The 17865-nt window shown below is 43.5% G+C and overlaps 1 protein-coding gene across 4 annotated transcripts in view; it reads left to right on the top strand.

The window, feature by feature from the left end:
• ELMOD1 (ELMO domain containing 1) overlaps positions 1 to 17865 on the top strand; it is a 55481-nt gene that overhangs the window by 24931 nt on the left and 12685 nt on the right. For 2 of the 4 annotated variants that reach the window (XM_084781887.1, XM_084781888.1), the window contains 7 exons: positions 3821 to 4004; positions 4157 to 4185; positions 5502 to 5599; positions 8121 to 8250; positions 14162 to 14295; positions 15851 to 15919; positions 16377 to 16400. In XM_084781887.1, coding sequence (XP_084638013.1) covers positions 3860 to 4004; positions 4157 to 4185; positions 5502 to 5599; positions 8121 to 8250; positions 14162 to 14295; positions 15851 to 15919; positions 16377 to 16400 — 629 coding nt within the window. In that variant the 5' untranslated portion in view covers positions 3821 to 3859. The remainder of the gene's footprint in view (positions 1 to 3820; positions 4005 to 4156; positions 4186 to 5501; positions 5600 to 8120; positions 8251 to 14161; positions 14296 to 15850; positions 15920 to 16376; positions 16401 to 17865) is intronic. The other 2 variants (XM_084781886.1, XM_084781889.1) reach the window with 2 other exon arrangements.

Here is a 17865-nt window from a genome sequence, read left to right as displayed (position 1 = left end):
ACTGGTGGAAGGGGCAAGAGACAGAGCAGGGTGGGTGACCATCACAGAGGGCCGAGGAGGTCTGTCCCTCGGGTGTATTTGCAATGTCTCTTCTCGAACTCAGGACTTAAAGCACAGTGGGGAAGGGGGAAGAGCGAGTCTGGGTTACTCAAGCCTGGGAAGAGCTAGGTAGACCTTCCTCCCTCTCTGCGTTCTTTCTCTCTCCCTTTCCTTCCTCACTCCAAAAGGGAAAGCATTCATGCATCCTTTTCTTACCTTCTTCCTTCTCACAGTATTATGTCAAAACAGTTAACAATCTCAAAACACTTCCCACCATTTTAAAATGTGTTCTTCTCTTGATCATGAAGTGTTACCTCCCCTTCCCTCCTCCCCTCCCCCCCGCCCATAAACTTCATAGCTCTGGGGCTTAAAGCCATGCATACGGGAGCTTTGCTGGTCTGGTCCTTGCACAGAGTAGATTGTTGGATTTAGTTACTGCCCTCAAAATGCAGGGAGGAATCTGACTTTCTGCCTCCAAGCATGCCTTGCCTAGACCAGGCCTATGCACAAAACACACAACGGATTATGTCTGCCGAAATATTGAAGATCTGAAGTTCTGGATATTTCTTAGGATAGTACTTAGGATCTTAAGCTGTTTTTTAAATAAAATGTCTGTGTGTGTGTTAGCTCGATAGAAAAATAAGGGAGGGACTGGAGAAATGGCTCGGCAGGTATGAGCACTTGTAGCTCTTGCAGAAGACTTGGGTCTGGCTCCCAGCATCTGCGTGGTGGCTCACTAACATCCCTAACTCCAGACCCAGGGGAGCCAACTCCCTCTTCTGAACTCACAGGTACCAGGTGCACATGTGGCACACATACACACATGCCGGCACACTTATGCACATAAAGTACATACGTCTTTAAAACAAGTTTCACTTCTTTCAAAAAAAAAAAAAAGAGAGATGAGAAATTTATTCTGCATAACAAATAGTGTTAAAAGACTGCAAGCATGAAGATTACAAGGGAGTAGGTAGCACATGAGTGCCAGTTCACTGGTTTTGTCACTCATGGCTTGCCGTGTGGGTTATGTGACTGTGGGAAAGGGCTGCCATAGTCTTCTGGCACATCTTCAGAGCGATGCTGTCATCCTAAGCCTCACTATGCAATTCTAGTGCATGTCACTACTTTTGATGATGTAAATATGAAAAGAGAGAAAAGCACACGGAATATGATGTCTTTTTTTTTTTTCCTCCTCTCTTAATGTAAAAAGCCACACTGGCTGGCATTTTCTTCTGAAATACAAGGAGACCTGGGGAGAAATGATATCCAGGCTCTAAGTCACTCTACAGATAGACATTCCCTGACACCGAGGTGACAATTCTAAGCCTCAAGCCACACTTGTGTGTTGGCCTGACACAGCAGGCACAGGGGACACATTGCAGAGCTTAACTTAAGCTATAAAATGGCCAATGCCCTTTCTCTGGGCAGAGTGACTATGAAGGAGCTCCGCGCATCAAAAAGCATCTTTTGCTGCAATCAATAGCTGAGAGCAACTTCAAACGAAAAGACCACTTGGCTCATAATTCTGAAGTAACTGCTGTGTCCTGTCACTCTGGGCCTGTGGCGAAGTGGCGCTTCAGGTTGGAAGTCCTCAGGGACCAAAGCCTCTCACCTTGTGACCACACAGCCATGGAGGAGGAGGAAAGGGGCAGGGTCCCACTGTCCCCTTCACAGACCGGCCTCCGTGAAAAGACTTCCTGTTAGGTCTCGCCACCTCCCTAAGTACCTTCCCGGGGATCAAGACTTTAACACATGGGCCTTTGGAGGGCATTCAAGTTCTAAGCCATAGTACTCATCAGCAATTTCCAGAGCCTCTTATTAGTACTTCAGAGACCCAAAGACCATGCAGTCTAGAGTCCTCCTCATGCATAGACTTGAAAGGGGGCTTCGATGGACACTAATCCACAGGCTGAGGCCATTTACCACTGAAAACTGGAAACCGAACAGCTACGATAGCTCTCCCCCTTTACTTTGTAACAGAAGCGACACTTCCCAGGATTACTACCCTCGCCATTTGCCTGGAGACCAGTGGAGACACAACTCTTCTTTTTTTTTTTTTTTCTGGAATAGACATCCAATAGTTAGAAAATAAGTCATCTTCCAAGCGAACACATTGCGGCTTTATAATCTTCTCACTTGCCTAATTAAAATGTTCCACTAAATTTAATTTTAGGATAACTTTTTTTTTGAAAGCTGTTAACCTGAATCCTACCATAGCTTAGAATGTATTTGACTCGAACACTTAAATGTCAGACTTAATAACTTAGTTAAGTGCAGCATCCAGCTGGTTTCATAGTAACTGGCTGCACACAGAAAAAGCATAACCAATGACTTTCGATGATCATCATACAAATTTAGGGTTTTTTTTTTTTTATCATTTTCGTGTTTAAAAAAAATAAGAAAGAAAATGTACTTAGTAAATCAAGGGAAAATTACTGACGATGACTTCAATAATTAGCAATAATAAACCCCTATTAGCATGTACCCTGCCCGCCCCTCCCGTGGCTTATATATCACTATTAAAATTGTTTTATTTCTTAGAGAAAATTTAGGTCATTGTATGTGTATCTGTGTCTAGTTTTTCCTATTTAGTAAGCATCATGAGCATTTTCATGTTATTCGCTGTCCTAGGGTGTGATTTTTTTGCCTGCAAAAGGATTGCATGGTTTCTATTTGTGGAGTAGCATGGGTTCGGTGCTCTTGCTTGTCACATTGCTCTGTGTTTATGAGATCTAAACCCTGTGCCTTTGTACACGTTAGACTCTTTTACTTTTTACACAAGGATGTTGATGGTATTAGATATTCAAACGATTCAAACAATGAATTTAACAAAATAATCAGTTGATTAGTCAGTCACATTGTTAAGAGTGTTAACCACTGAAATTGATCTGAATAACCCTGAGCATCGTATTTTGGAACTAGAGGGAATCAGAGAACATTTGAGGGAGGAGGGAGAGGCTTTTAGAAATGACATCCGTGTGAAATAATAGAAATAACTCCGTCTCCTAGGAACACAGTGTGGAGACATGGGCTGCACATAGCATTCTGGGTGACAGGCTGCCATTGTCTCTAAAACAAGAGGCACTGTGAGATTTCTGAACAATAGCGTGAGGTAGCAGGCACTTCCGTTTTTAAATCCAAAAATCCATGTTAAAAAAAAAAAAAAAAGAAAACTCACAAGTTCACTTACATGTAAATACATGTACGCTCGGAGACAGCGTGATCCTCTGTTTGCTGAGGGGCCTCTGGAGTGAGCTGGGAATCTACCATAAAGTACACATTGCTTAGTGAGAGGCCGGGAATAGAGTTTCTGAAAAGTTCAAATCAGAGAACGTTGTCCTCTTGGAGGAAGAATGGAAGGTCAAAAGCGCCTCCTCTGCAAATGGGTGGGGAAGCTTTAGGGTAGACGCAAGGAGTGCTGGGATTGGCAGTGGGGCTTGAGTGGAGGGCCTTAAGGCATGGCGGGAGGTGTGGGTAGGGGTGGGGTGGGGGCTGTGGGCGGGCGAGGAGGGACTAAACAGCTTAGGCAAGAGAAGGCGCCCCCACCCCGCGTCTCAGGCAGAGGCGATGTCAACGCTAATTGATTTGCAAGATACTTTAGACAAAGATGGCAGAAAAAGAATGTCAGGGTTTTACCCTCAGCTTGCTGGAGTTGTGCAGCCGTGTTATTGTCACTCTCTGGAGTGGAGTAGCAGACACCCGTGGACGCCGACATCTGACGGCCGCCCTTCTTCCCGCCTTTTTCTCTTGCTGGTGGTGGTCGCTTTCTGTTCTTTCCCAGCTTTCTATCGGAAGGGTGCTGTTTTTTGTTCCCCACAGGATGCTGATCCAGGTGTGCCTGTATTTTTACTGTAAGTTTTTGTGGCGCTGCATGAAGTTTGTGATGCGGAAGCTCACCGGAAGGTGTGAACTGCAAAGGATTTGCTACAGCACCAAACCTGGAGCTTCTAGAACCATGAAAATTGGTGAGCACTACGCAAAAGGGAGGGCAGAACTCAGAGTTTGGTGGGATTGAGGCTGTCACGTCATAGTTCAGTAAGTAACATCCAAGCACTCATCCCGCGTTATTTCTAATGACATTGTGTCTCTGTGTGTGTGTGTGTTATTGCTTTAACAGAAACGTCGCTGAGGGATTCAAAAAGTAAGGTAAGTAAAATCATCTCCTTGTTTTTGGTTTTCAATAACTTTTCACTGAGGGGCTTACCTCTGTCATAAAGCATAAAAATTGTGGAACAGTGAGATGAAGGCTCAGCTGGTAGAGGTTACTGCCACCAAGCCAGGCCTTGATTCCCGGGTCCCACATGGAAGAAGTGGCTCTGATTTCCAGTCATGCTATGTAGCATAAGCACCCCCACACAGACATATACACAATGTAATAAAAAATTGAAACAATAAAAACTAAAACAAAAAAAATGAAACCAAGAAAGAATGAAAAATGTATCATTGACTAAAAGCCAATGTAAACAGAAAGTGCTTAGCTCATTGCTAACATACAGTTTCACATATATGACAGTTTCTAGGCAGACTTGGAAAGTCTAGTGCTGAATTAACTCATTTTATACCACCTTTTAAATCATAAAATAAGAAATATTAGCTAATATTTCCACAGTAGTCAAGCCACTTAACTTTATACTTGCGACCTTCCGATGACATCAGAGAGGCCACTATAGTAACAATAAAGATAGTACACACGGCTAGATAGAGGCCAGTGATTAGAAACTCTTCAGAGGACCCAAGGTGGATTCTCAGCACCCACTGGGCTCACAGCCATCAGTAACTGTCTTCTGACATCCAAGTACACTGCACACACATGAGCCATAGATGTGCTCTCAGGCAGTCTACCCTTACATATAAAACAAATAATTTTAGAGGAGTACACAGCTGGCTGCCTACATAAGAAACAAACATATTTACTTTGGAAGGTTTTTGGTAATTTTATCTCATCTTCTCTTAACTTTGGCAACATTTAAACCAGCGGTTCTCACCCTGTGGGTTACTATTCCTTTAGGATCGCATGACCTTTGCACAGGGGTTGCCTAAGATTATCAGAAAACATTATGATTCATAGCAGTAGCCCACTTGAAGTTATGAGGTAGCAATGGAAATAATCTTATGGTGGGGGTTACCACAACATAGGGAACTGTGTTAAAGGGTCGCAGCGTTAGGAAGGTTGAGAACCACGGCTTTAGACTATGTCCCCAGGGGCCTCACTCAGCCTATCAGGTGAAAAGGAAACAGTGTAATATAAATAACTTGAAACAAATGACAATGGTAAAGAATAAAGCATAATACAACCACCCCAGCTGTGGGAAAACAGTGCATCGGAACTCAAGCACACTACATCAGCCTACTTTTAGCGCTTACTTTAGTGCAGAAATGTAGTCCCTGAAGCCTCCATCCCAAGAGGTATTATTTAAGCCATTGGTGCTAATGAAAGAAACTGATTCAAAGATGTTTTGCAGCTGTTGCAGACATCAGTGAGTGTTCACCCCGATGCAATCGAAAAGACTATTGATGACATCATGGAGTTGAAAAAAATTAACCCTGACATCAATCCACAGTAAGAATTGGGCTTGTGTGTAAGGAATACAGAGAACAAATCACATTTTTGTCTGTCTGTTTTTCTGTCTGTATGACTGTCTGTCTGTCTGTCTGTCTGTCTGTCTGTCTGTCTGTCTGTCTCTCTCTCTCTCCATATATTACCTATCTATCTATTATCTATGTATGTATGTATGTATGTATGTGTCTGTCTGTCTGTCTCTCCTTTCTCTTTAAAATAGTCATCTGCAGTGTTTTGACTTTCAGATGAATAATAGATAATAATAGCAGGGTCTCTACATGTTTGTAAATGCAGTGGCTTTAGGCTTCTGGTCCTGTTGCCATGAATGGAAAGGAGGGCGTGCAAGCTGACATCAAGGTAGAAGATCAAGGAAGCCCACTCATCAGCAGGACATTACTCCATGGCTGTGCTTTACATTAATTGCATGTGTTCACATCACAAATGTGCTTATGCTGATTCTGCTCCATCTAGAATATTCCTCCAGCTCCCTCATGAATATTTCATCATGCTGGGCTGATAATCTTTGAGACAGTTCCTACCTGCTTGTCAAGAAGACAGGCCTGCGTGGGAGGAAGAGACTTTTTAATATGGATACTTTAGAACTTTAAAATTTATTCCTCTCATCTTGGAAGTATTCAAATGCATTTGGCACTGTTCATGACATTTAAATTTAGCTTTATATTTTCCACTGAGTGCAGCAATTGTCAGTGAAATTTGGACCTTCAAGGCACTGGGCAGAGTACATTCTAAATTCAGGTACATTTAGAGACAATTTGGGGTAGGTAACAGTAAAACTGTCTTTTGGGTCTGCATGCATGAGGACTTCAGATGTCACCACTAAGAAAGACTGCTAATTAACGAAGATGGAGCCAGAGCTGAAGGGGATTTAGGAGTATGCTTGGCACTGCTGAGTCTTGATCTATCTGGAAGTTCAATGTTTAAAGCCTCCATTTCCTTCTGGTGTCTACTACATCTTCCTGCAGTCTTGAGAGCCAATAAGCTGTACCTTTCCCCGACTCAGATGTTAAGGCTGATTTAACCGGATGGTCACTAGTTTTAAAATCTTTTTTCATGGGTTGGAGAGATGACTTCACAGCTAAGAGCACTTGTGGAGAACCTGGGCTTAGCTCCCAGGACCCACATGGGGACTCATAGTCACCAGTAACCCCAGTTCCAAAGTATCTGACACCTTCTCCCGGCTTCTGCAGGTGCCTGAATGCTCTAGTGCATATAAACTCATCCAGACACACACACACACACACACACACACACACACACACACACACACACACTAAATCTTTGCTAAATTTTTAAGCATTTTAATTAAAATAAAATTACATCATTTCCCCCTTCCTCTCATCCTCGCAGCGCCCCTGTGCTCTGTCCCCTCCTCTCTCTCAATCCCATGGCTTCTTTTCCTTTAGTTATTATTGTTAAATATATATGTGCATACGTCTATATATTCAATCTACTGTGTATTCACAGCAGGATGCATGCTCCATCACAAAGCATCAGCAGCCATGCCCCACGAGAGGAAATGGAAGGAACAGGGCTTTCCCCACCCCCCTTAGCCCTGGAAATGAGACTCGAAGAATAGAAATCATAAAATAAGTAAGGCTGGCAGGGGAGTGGTGGAGATGAATCTGTTCTGGACCACAGAATGTGGTCCATCTGGTAATAAGCAAAGCAGATTGTGTTTCCACGTGAGAAAGTGTTCACAGACCATCAGCGGAATTGTCATGAAGGGGAGACTTCTCTCGTGGCACCTCCTCTTCTCTTGAAACACCACTACACACAGAGGCGATGCTGTCACTGGCCCCTGCTATCCCCTCCCCCCTCCCCCCTCCCCCTCCCCCCTCCCCCCTACCCCCCCCACGTCACCACTGCTGTCTTTGTTTCTTTTATTCTGTACAGAAAATTCTCTCGTCTTGAATGTCCTAAGGGCCCCCTCCCTCTTTCCTTCTCTCCCTCTCATACACAGACTTTTGAAGTAAATTTAATATACCCATCTAAATGGTCCCTAACAATCTATTGTCACCTCTGCTGTCACATCTTACTCTCAAATGTCCTTCTCGAAGGCCTCCCTTGGTGGTGGTGGTGGTGGTGGTGGTGGTGGTTGTTATTATTACTTAGCTAAGCAGTTGCACTTGTACTTAAGAAAAAGGTAAAATGAAGGAAAAGGGTTTTCACAGTTCAGCAAGAGCTGTGCTTCTAGGCAGGCATGATGGGAAACTGAGACAAGAGGATTGCCATGAATCTGAAGGCCAGTCTGGGCTATGCAGTAAATTCTAGGCTAGCCTGAACTACAGCAGGATACCCTGTCTGGAGAAACTAAATGAAAAAGGAGAAAAAGGAATGGTGAATATATACATGAATATATATATACATACATACATATATATATTCCTGGATATATACAAAAATATTTACATAAAACGTTCTATCATACAAGCTTCAATGAGCAAATGCTGACAACATGTGGGCTCGATCATCCCTCACACTCAGTTCCTCTGTACTTTAGGTTGGGAGTCTCTCTCCAAGCTTGCCTCCTGCAAATTGTGGGTTACAGGAACCTCATTGCAGATGTAGAAAAACTGCGCAGGGAGCCCTATGATTCTGAGAACCCCCAGCATGAAGAGATGCTTCTGAAGGTGAGTGTTGTCTGATGTGAGCTGAGGGCACTTGCACTCAGCCTGGCACTTGCACTCAGCCAGGCACTCAGCCGAGCAGTGGAGATACAAAGGTGAGGAAGGCAATGGTGCTGCCACAGACTGGCCAATCTGAGTTCTATTCCTGGTGGGAGGTGTATATATATATTTTTTTTTCATCCGAAAATTCATATGGGAAATTAACTTTAAAGCCTGTCAGCTTTTATAAACTGAGAAAACATCCACGGTGACTTCTGTTGGGGAGGGGCACCTCGCACTTGGCTCAGGCTCAAATTTTCAAATGTGTTGAAAGCTGTAGAAATGAGGCGGCGTTTGTCAGCATGTCATGGGTTTTTTACTTATGACTTTAATACACATCAAAGACAATGAGGATGATTTCTGCTTCAGCAATAGCCCTCTGGGGAAATTACCCAAGATCCCTGTGTTGATTATTTATTCATGTGACTTGGCAAATACTCAAAGAGGAGGTAAAGGTTTATACTTGGCACATTAAGACTGCCGGGAAAGTAATGTGGCATTGTAAGTATTCTTGCTTCAAATCTTATGAGATGTGACACTGGCATCTTCATCAAAGAGCAATAAAACTTTCCATGAAACACCAAAATATGAGGAAATTGTGCTCCAAATGATAAAATTCAGACCAACATTTGGAGCTAGTAATTAAATGAAAATGTTTCAGACATTTGCTTCTGAAATAGATGCTCTTCTGCCATCAAGTGCTTTTCTGTCTCTTCCTAAACTTCAAACAGGGAGTGGCAAATCTAGGGGAGGGGATGCATGGAAGGCTTACTGCTCAAAGTTAGAATCCCTGTGCCCATATGGGGGGAGGGGCCTCTCAACCGCCAGTAACTCCAGCTCCAGGGGATCTGATGCCCTCATCTGGCCTCTCCAGGCACCTGTATTCATGTATGATATTCATGTATTCATGTAGATACACACATGTAAGTCATTTAAAATAAATCTTAAAAAAAAAAAAACAGGACAAAGCATTTGTTTATCTGCCTTACCTTTGTTTATGTCAACAGATGTAATTTCTTTACTGCATCTTGTGTTTTGTGTGAATGAGTGTGTGTTTCTGTGTATGCAAGTACTTAGCTGGTGATTCATTTGTCCCTACTAATTAGTGCTGGATCTGAAGGGATCATTTAAAACGGAAGAAACTTCAGGCTTGGCAATAGCATTCCTTCTTCGCTTTCTCTCCTGACCAGCTGAGGGGAGGGACTAGCTCAACTGACTAGCTGAGTTCTACCCCCTCCTATTGCCCATCCCCCAGATGGAGGTTATCAAGCTCAACGAAGTGATTTCGTAACAAGGATCAAGGTGAATGAAAATGAAATGAATTGGTGTGATTAACACCCTGGTTATACATGTCCGAAGTGCTTCCCAATGGCTGAGATAAATTCAGAATTAGCTATGGCCTTTGTATGCCTGCTGTGTGGCTGGACTCATATGTGAGCTAGCTTATAGTAGGTGGAGAGAGAGAGAGAGAGAGAGAGAGAGAGAGAGAGAGATTCTTTAAAGTAACAGAACTGAACTAACAATGAATTATAGATATTAAAACGGGACTTATTAGGCTTACCAACTATGACTCAAGTAATCCAACAATGTCTGTCTCCTGATAGCTCCTATAGCTGTTTAACCCACAAGACTGATGTCTCATCAGTTCCAGTCTGGTGCTGGAGTCCCAGGGAATTCCTAGAGAGCTGCCAATTTTCAGTCTGTGCTGAAATCCTGAATCACTGATACACTGGATGTTTCTAAGCACCAACAAAGAAAGGCTCAGGGACAAGACGGGTGAACTTGCCAGTGACAGTGAGGGCAAGCAGGCCAAAAAGCAAAAGCTTCCTTCTTCCATGACCTTGTATGTGGGCTGCCACCAGAAGAGATGGCTTGGATTTACAGTGGGTCTCCACACCTCAAAAGATCCATCTAAGAAAAAGCTCTCACGGGCGTGCCCAGCTGCTAGGGTTTTTGTTAATCCCAGATGTTGTCAGGTTGAGAAGCAAGATTAGCCATCCATCACACTTAGCTATGTGTCAAGACCAACTAAAGATAGCACCCAGCAGGCATCCAAGTCCTATTTGTTAATTCTGAGTTTATCTCGGCTGGTGTCATGAGCGTCAGACATATCCAAATAGCCTGTTAATGTTTATCAGTGATTTGAGTGTGAGCGTGCTGTCATTCTGATGCCATGGCTAACGAATCAGGGTAGCGACTATTTGTTTTAGAGATGAGAAAACTACATTTATTTTACTCCAGGTTCTGACTGTCTGACTATCACATATCTGCTAAAGAATAAAGCCAGAACTGTTTAGCATTGGGTTTGGCACTTTATTTATTTATTTATTTATTTATTTATTTATTTTATTGTCCCGAGACAGAGTCTCACTTCGTTATTGTGTGTCGGTCCTGAACTCTCTATGTAGCCAAGTCTGTCCTTGAATTTGTGGCAGTTCTCCTGCCTGAGCTTCCAAAATGCTGAGATTACAGGTGCCACCCGACCCTTTCCTTGTACCCCTTATTGTTTTTTGTTTGTTTTTGTTTTTGTTTTGTTTTGTTGAGACAGGGCTTCTCTGTATAGCCTTGGCTGTCCTGGACTCACTTTGTAGACCAGGCTGACCTCGAACTCACAGCGATCCGCCTGCCTGTGCCTCCCGAGTGCTGGGATTAAAGGCGAGCGCCACCACGCAAGGCTCCTTCCACCTCTTAACTACTGACAGAGAGGTCCTATGAGCCTAGTTAGGCCGTCTTAATCCCTGGATGGCTCTACAGTGCAGGGGAGGCCAGAGCAAGATGACTGGGCCTTACAGGTCAGTCTGGGCTGTATGAAAGATACTTTCTCAAACAAAACAAAACATCTTCAATTTTCCTGCGTGCTGTAGTAGAGAGACCGTATTGCTCAGAGCTGCCCGTTAGTCTCTTCCCATTGTATCTCCCTTAGCTCCATCTCCCGCATCCCCGTCCATCACACACAGAGCCTTTCACCATAACACAGACTAGGCTGTGACACCCAGGTGCCCAGGAACTTGCTCGTTGATCTGACTGATGTTCATTATTCTCAAGGAAGGAGCTGCCTGGCTTTTAAAATCCTTATTCACTGGATTTTGAAGTAGTCTCTAGCCTTCCCAAACACACACAGAGGTGAGGTCTTCATTCGGCCCTCCTGGGTATTTGAATTCCAAGTATAAAGTCATAATATTGAAACACTTACTGGGTGTTTGCTGTGTTCCGATCGCTATAGTAAATCCTGCACTTAGTTCTCCCTTTTAATTCTCACAATAGCCTTGTGCCGATACATGCTTTGTTTTGTTTTGTTTTGTTTGCCACCTTTGGGAGATGGCGGTGAGAAAACAAGAGGATGGGCAGCTAAAGTGACTGTGCAAACTCACATGATTAGAAAGGGCTCCCGACTACTGCACTGCCCGGCTTCTGCCGAGGAAACCCGTGTCTGCAGAGCCTGGCCAATGGTGGTGTATAGTTGCCCCAGTTCAAGTTTTATCTTTAAGATGGGCCATAATACCCCTACTTTCTACTCCACAAAATTGTTTAGGATAAGAGTCAGCAAACAAAAGCACACAGGCCAGTGTTGGCCTAGATGCAGTTTTGTAAGTGTCTCATGGTCATATAGCTATGTGTGAGTGATCCTCTTGCCCCCGGCTGCTATCCTACTGCAAAGACAGAAGGAAGTAGTTAAGGCAGCGTTCACACGGTGCACTGCCCAACGTAGCCGGAGAGATCAGGGACAGGGTTTGCTGACCCAGTTCATTGCTCAGCTAACGCAGGCTGGCCTTTAATTCTCTGCGTAACCAAGGCTGACCTTGAACCCCTGATCCACTTGCCTGCCTCTACCTCCCCATGTGCTATGATTTCAGGCATGCAGCACCATGCCTGGTGTCTTTACATCAGTTGGGTTTGGTGCTGTGACATCAGCATAAATGTTGTATCTTATGAAGAAGTAATATTAGAGTCGTGTCTATAAAAACCACAATACATGAACACGAGCTGCAGAGGGGGGTGTGTGTGTGTGCGTGTGCGTGTGCGTGTGCGTGTGCGTGTGCGTGTGTGTGTGTGTGTGTGCGTGTGCATGTGCGTGTGCGTGTGTGCGCGTGTGTGTGTGCGTGTGCGTGTGCGTGTGCGTGTGTGTGTGTCCGGATTCATGCACAAGTGTGGAGGCGAGAAGTCAATCTCAGCTGTCACTCCTCAGAAACCAATGAGACAGTGCTTCTCATTGACCTGGAACTAGCAAATTCCAGAGTCTCACTTCTCTCCATCCCAGAAACGAGAATTCAAAGCCTGAGCCATCACTCCAGGCTTTTGTGCAGAGTGCTGGGAATCGGCCCCTGGCCCACACACTGTGTAGCAAGCACGTTACCTACTGACTGCTTCTCGCCCTCTGAACTGCAGATTCTTTTACCTGTTCATAATTTTCTGCCTCTAGATATTACATTTTATACTGGGCCTGACATGTGACAATTCACAATAAAGCAAGACAATTTTGTATTACTGTTCTGTCGACGCTTTAAGATTCATATAATAGAAAGTAAAGAATTTGGAAGTTTAACTATTTCTGAAATAGTAAGGAGACTACAGGGTTGGGGCCTAGAGAAAGGCTGTTGGCAAAGTTCTTGCTGGGGGGGGGGGTGCGGAGGCGGCGACACAAGGGCCTGAAGTTTCAATCTGAGGCAAAAGCTCCCTGAAGCTCATCGGCCATCTTGTCTAGATGAATTGGTGAGCCCCGGGTTCATTGAGAGTCCTTATCCCTCCCCCCCCCTCCCAAATAAAATAAGCTAAAGAGCAATTGAGGGAGATAGTCAATACCAACCTCTGGCCCCACTCAAGTGAACAGACATTTGCACACGTGTCCACAACACACACACCACATACTAGCACATATGACCACCACATATACACACAAGAAATAAAATATAATATTTGAACATATATGATATTTGTAGGACTGGAGAGATGGCTCAGCAGTTAAGAGCCCTTCCTGCTCTCCCATAGGACCCAAACTCAATTCCCAGCACCCGGGTCAGGATGCTCAGAGCTGCATTAATCTCTAAGCATTACATTCCTAGACAGAACCATGAGTCACAATACCTGCCACCTGTCTACCTATCTCTGTCATTGTGATGGGCGCTAAACCTAATTTTGTACAGATAACAGGAGCAGAGAGTGGTGTTCCAATTTTATATTTTCCACTGGTACACAGTTGATTTTGAGTGAAATTATTTTAGGCAACTCCTCAGGTTGATAATGTGTCTTGAGGCTTACTCATGAACGGTGCTGGTGTTTCCTTATCTAGCCATGTGGTGTTTGCTCTCACTCCTTCCACAGGTGAGACCTAAGAAATAAAACTCAAGCCATCCATTATTGCTTTTGTGAATGGTGTTCATGCTCAGCGTATCGATGTAACGTTAGAACAAGGTTTCTATGGAGTTGAACAACAAAGTGACCTCAACATTTTCCACTCTCCTTTTCCTTTGTAGTCTTAAATATTTTAGAGAATTCTAAAGAGCATTTCTGTGGAATATTATTTATCTCTTTACCTCATTAATTAGGAACAGAAATACAAAGATTTGAAACACTGGGATATATAGGTATGTGTTCCACTGCCTTCAAAGCAACAACTCCTTAAGAGCTTTCTACTGCTCACTCTTGAGAGTCAAGGCTTATAACCTCTTGCTCTTATTGTGAAATCACATTTTTGCTTTTCTGTCATCCAACCCAGAAAGGTGTTGCGTCACCTGTGGGAACTGCTATTGAAATATATGTGCATATATTCACCTTTACAAATCCCACTGTCAGAATACAATTTACAACATCTGAGCCAAGAAGACAGGGCACTTGTGTGTGCGTAGCCAAGAACGGTTCTCTTTTCTTCTGCCTCCAGCTCTGGGAGTTCCTGAAGCCCAACACTCCATTGGAGTCCCGGATTTCTAAGCAGTGGTGTGAGATTGGTTTCCAAGGTGATGATCCGAAAACCGATTTTCGAGGAATGGGTCTTCTGGGGCTTTACAATTTACAGTGAGTAAAATACAGAATAGTTGAGCATTAAAGCAATGTGCTAGTCTGCCTGTGTTGACATTGCAAAGAGGAGCTATTGCATTCAAACCCACTTCCCAAGAGATGCCAGAAGAATATTCATATCCTCTGAAGAGAAAAATCAGGATCATGCAATTTTGTTTGTTTGTTTGTTTGTTTGTTTGTTTGTTTGAGACAAGGCTTCTCTATGTAGGCTTGGCTGTCCTGGACTCATTTTGTAGACCAGGCTGGCCTCGAACTCCCAGTGATCCACCTGCCTCTGCCTCCCGAGTGCTGGGATTAAAGGTGTGCACCACCACCACCTGGCTAGGATAATACAGTTTTAAAACTTGCCAGCACCTTGCCTATATTTCAACAGACTTCATAGAAATGTTTAAAGCAGATCTTAGATATGTATTTTTAATTTTTTATTATATAAATCTTTAAGCACATCAAAAACATACCCTCTTATATTGATGGCCTGAATTCTTTTTAGACCCTCAAAAAGAGTTAGTGCAAATTTTGTACCATTTGTCATTTCGCTGCTCATTTTTCAATATGTACCTCGAAATAAAATACCAATACCGGGCCTTGAAATGTTTCAACAGGGAAAATTGCCTACCACCTCATTCAGTGACCTGAATTTGAGCCCAGAAACCTACATGGTAAAAAGAGAGAACTGACTTCATTAAGCTGCCCTCTGACCTCCACAGGTGCACAACCACATGTGCATAAACACACAAAATAAATAAAGCAATCTAAAATTGCTGCTCTAAATTTTCCTTGCCTTCTTAGGTTTGTCTAATGAATTGTGTAGGCAGACATTAGTAACTTTGCTGTAGTTTTATTATTGTCTGCGTTAAATACGTTTTACGATGTACATTTGAAGCTGTGTGAGTCTTTATGCTTGTTATGAAAGTTCATTGCCAAGCCCCACCCAAGGCAGAAATTTGGTTTTTATTAACATCCCTAAGTTCGGTGAGATGTTTCCTAATCACCAAAATTCAAATAGAGTGTGACTGCTTTCTAAGATCCCTTTGATCTGGGCGCACAGCCCTTGTGGCGCACAGCTGTAACTCCTAACTCTTGGGAGACTGAAGCAAAGGGGTCAGGCAGGACTCATCCTTGGCTGTATAATGGGGTCAATGCCAACCCGAGCTATGGGAGGCACTGCCTTAGTGGGGGAAAGAGGAAGGAAGGAAGGACAGGAGGAAAAAAGGGAGAGAAAGTGTGTACAAGAAGGGTAGGGGAAAAAAAGAAAAAAAAATGAGGGTAGGAAAGGGGGAGGGGAGGGGAGGGGGAGGGAAGGGGAGAGGGGAAGGGCGTGGAGTTCTGCTTCTCTCAGGCCCTCGACTATGGTGTCTTCCATCACTTCAATCACCCGAATCCTCGATAATGCCTCACTGTATACTTGGCTCTCTGGGTAGTAAACAAAGTTCACAGTTACTTTTTCAAGTCTGTTGGCTCTAGAAGCATGATGGCCCCATGCCAGCGTCTGTCTCTGAGTGCCAAGTGGCCTCCCACCAGGTGAGGTGACTGTCTTTCCCTCTGCCTGCAGATATTTCGCAGAACGGGATGCCACAGTGGCTCAGCAGGTCCTCTCCGACTCTGTTCACCCAAAATGCAGGTAACTGTTCGAAATTAAAAAGAAGGATTAGGTTTTTTGGATTAGTAAATATTATTTCCCACATGGATCTATAGAGAAGAATATCGGAAGAGCCGGCTCACTGGAAGCCAAGCTTAAAATGCCCTCACTAGCCTTTTTGGCAGGCGCTGGTCAGGAAGGTTAGCACTTCAGATAGGCATTTCAGGATTCAGAATGCAGAGAGGTGTCCTTCGAGTAAGGTGCGTGTCAAGGGTGTCTAGGAAAATTGAAAGGTGAGCATGGAGGGACAGATATAAAGGAAAGAATTCCGAAACCAGGGGGTGCGCATAGAGGGAAACCTGAAGTCACAGAGTCAAAGACCAACAACAGAGAAAGGCTTGGCTTACTTAGGCTATTTTTGTTTTACAGTTCAAGACTGTATTTGTGTTTTCATTTGCATTTATTTGATGTTTTTTTTTCTTTGACTGAATACATGAAGGGATATCACTAAGGAGGAAATAAGGTATTTTCTTTGTTTTTGTGTTTTGCTTTATTCTGTTTTAGAATGAATAGGTTAAGACTTTCTATAAAGTAAGTAGACTTATGAAAAACACCTTTAAAGGCAAGCATTCACCAACTCTTAATCTAATATGGTTGGTTATTTGTGGGCTGCATTTTTATAAGCTAAAATCCCGATTGAGCTAATCTAGGTCAAGAAGCCTGAGCTATGCCTGCCTTGAAGGAGGGTTAATCCTTCCTTTAAGGTCAACATCTCACACATATGACCTAGTCCCCTCAAAGGACATTTTATTTGGAAATCTTTCTGCATAGTGAAAGTTTGGTCTTCGATTAGGGTTTGTTTGTTTGTTTGTTTGTTTGTTTGTTTTGAGACACAGTCTCATTATGTAGCTAGGGATGACCCGAAGCTCACTATGTAGACCAGGCTGGCCTCAAACTCACAGAGCTCCTCTACCTCCCTGGTGCCAGGATTAAAAACCTGCCCCCCCCCACTCCTGGCCTCAATTGATGTCTTTCCAATTTAATTATTATAAATAGTAGCTCTTCTCATGAAGAGTCCTTCTATTTTACCAGCTGGGTCCCATAAGCCTTTTTTTTTTTTAATCTCCATCTGATGGTACTTAATGATTATTGGCTAAATAAGCTGAAGGCTTTCGTATACCAATCTATAACTCAGAAACCAGATGACTTGGGTTTGTTCCCAAACTTACATCTATGGTCTTTTATAAGATTAAAAGTTCGGGGGCTGGAGAGATGACTCAGGGGTTAAGAGCAGTGGCTGATCTTCCAAATGTCCTGAGTTCACTTCCCAGTAACCACATGGTGTCTCACAACCATCTATAATGAAATCTGGTGCCCTCTTCTGGCATGCAGGCACACATTTGGGCAGAATAGTGTATAAATAGCAAATACCTAAATCTCTTCTTAAAAGAGTAAAATTTCATTTTCTTTACTTTTATTTATTTTAAGAAACCCATTAAAGTCATCTAGCTGTTCCTTGACAGATTACATGGTCAAACTCAAGCTACTTTGGCTTTTCAACTCTATCTTCTGGATTGCATAAGCTCTGCACTGTGGAGCCTCTGAACTCCTCTAATTAAAGATGGCTGGGAGTCTTTAAGTCCTTCCAAGTGGTGTTTCTCACCTCAGAACCAGAAGCCATGAATAGTCTGCAATCTGGGGAAGTAATAACAAGCCTAAGATATTTTTTGAATAACCATTGAAGGGAGATTAATTTTGTCAAGAAGCCATCCTGAAACAAGGGAGGGTCGACAGAGGCTTCGCAGTTGAGGCTCCTTCGTAGGCCGTCAGAGCGCACTTGAGGAGCTATGGCCTGCTCTCAAGAAGACTGGCCTCTGTGCATGTGCTTTGTAAGAACCTACTTTATCCCTCAAGCTACAAGACAGTCAAAGAGAAAGAGGCTTTTGTATTAGCTGCTTCCAACTGATGGTGAAGGTCACCAAATGTGA

Source organism: Acomys minous, assembly GCF_964271855.1.
Source record: "Acomys minous genome assembly, chromosome: 5".
Classification (NCBI taxonomy): domain Eukaryota; kingdom Metazoa; phylum Chordata; class Mammalia; order Rodentia; family Muridae; genus Acomys; species Acomys minous.
The sequence above is the reverse complement of the archived record's forward strand: the minus strand, read 5'-3'. Positions and strand labels throughout refer to the sequence as shown.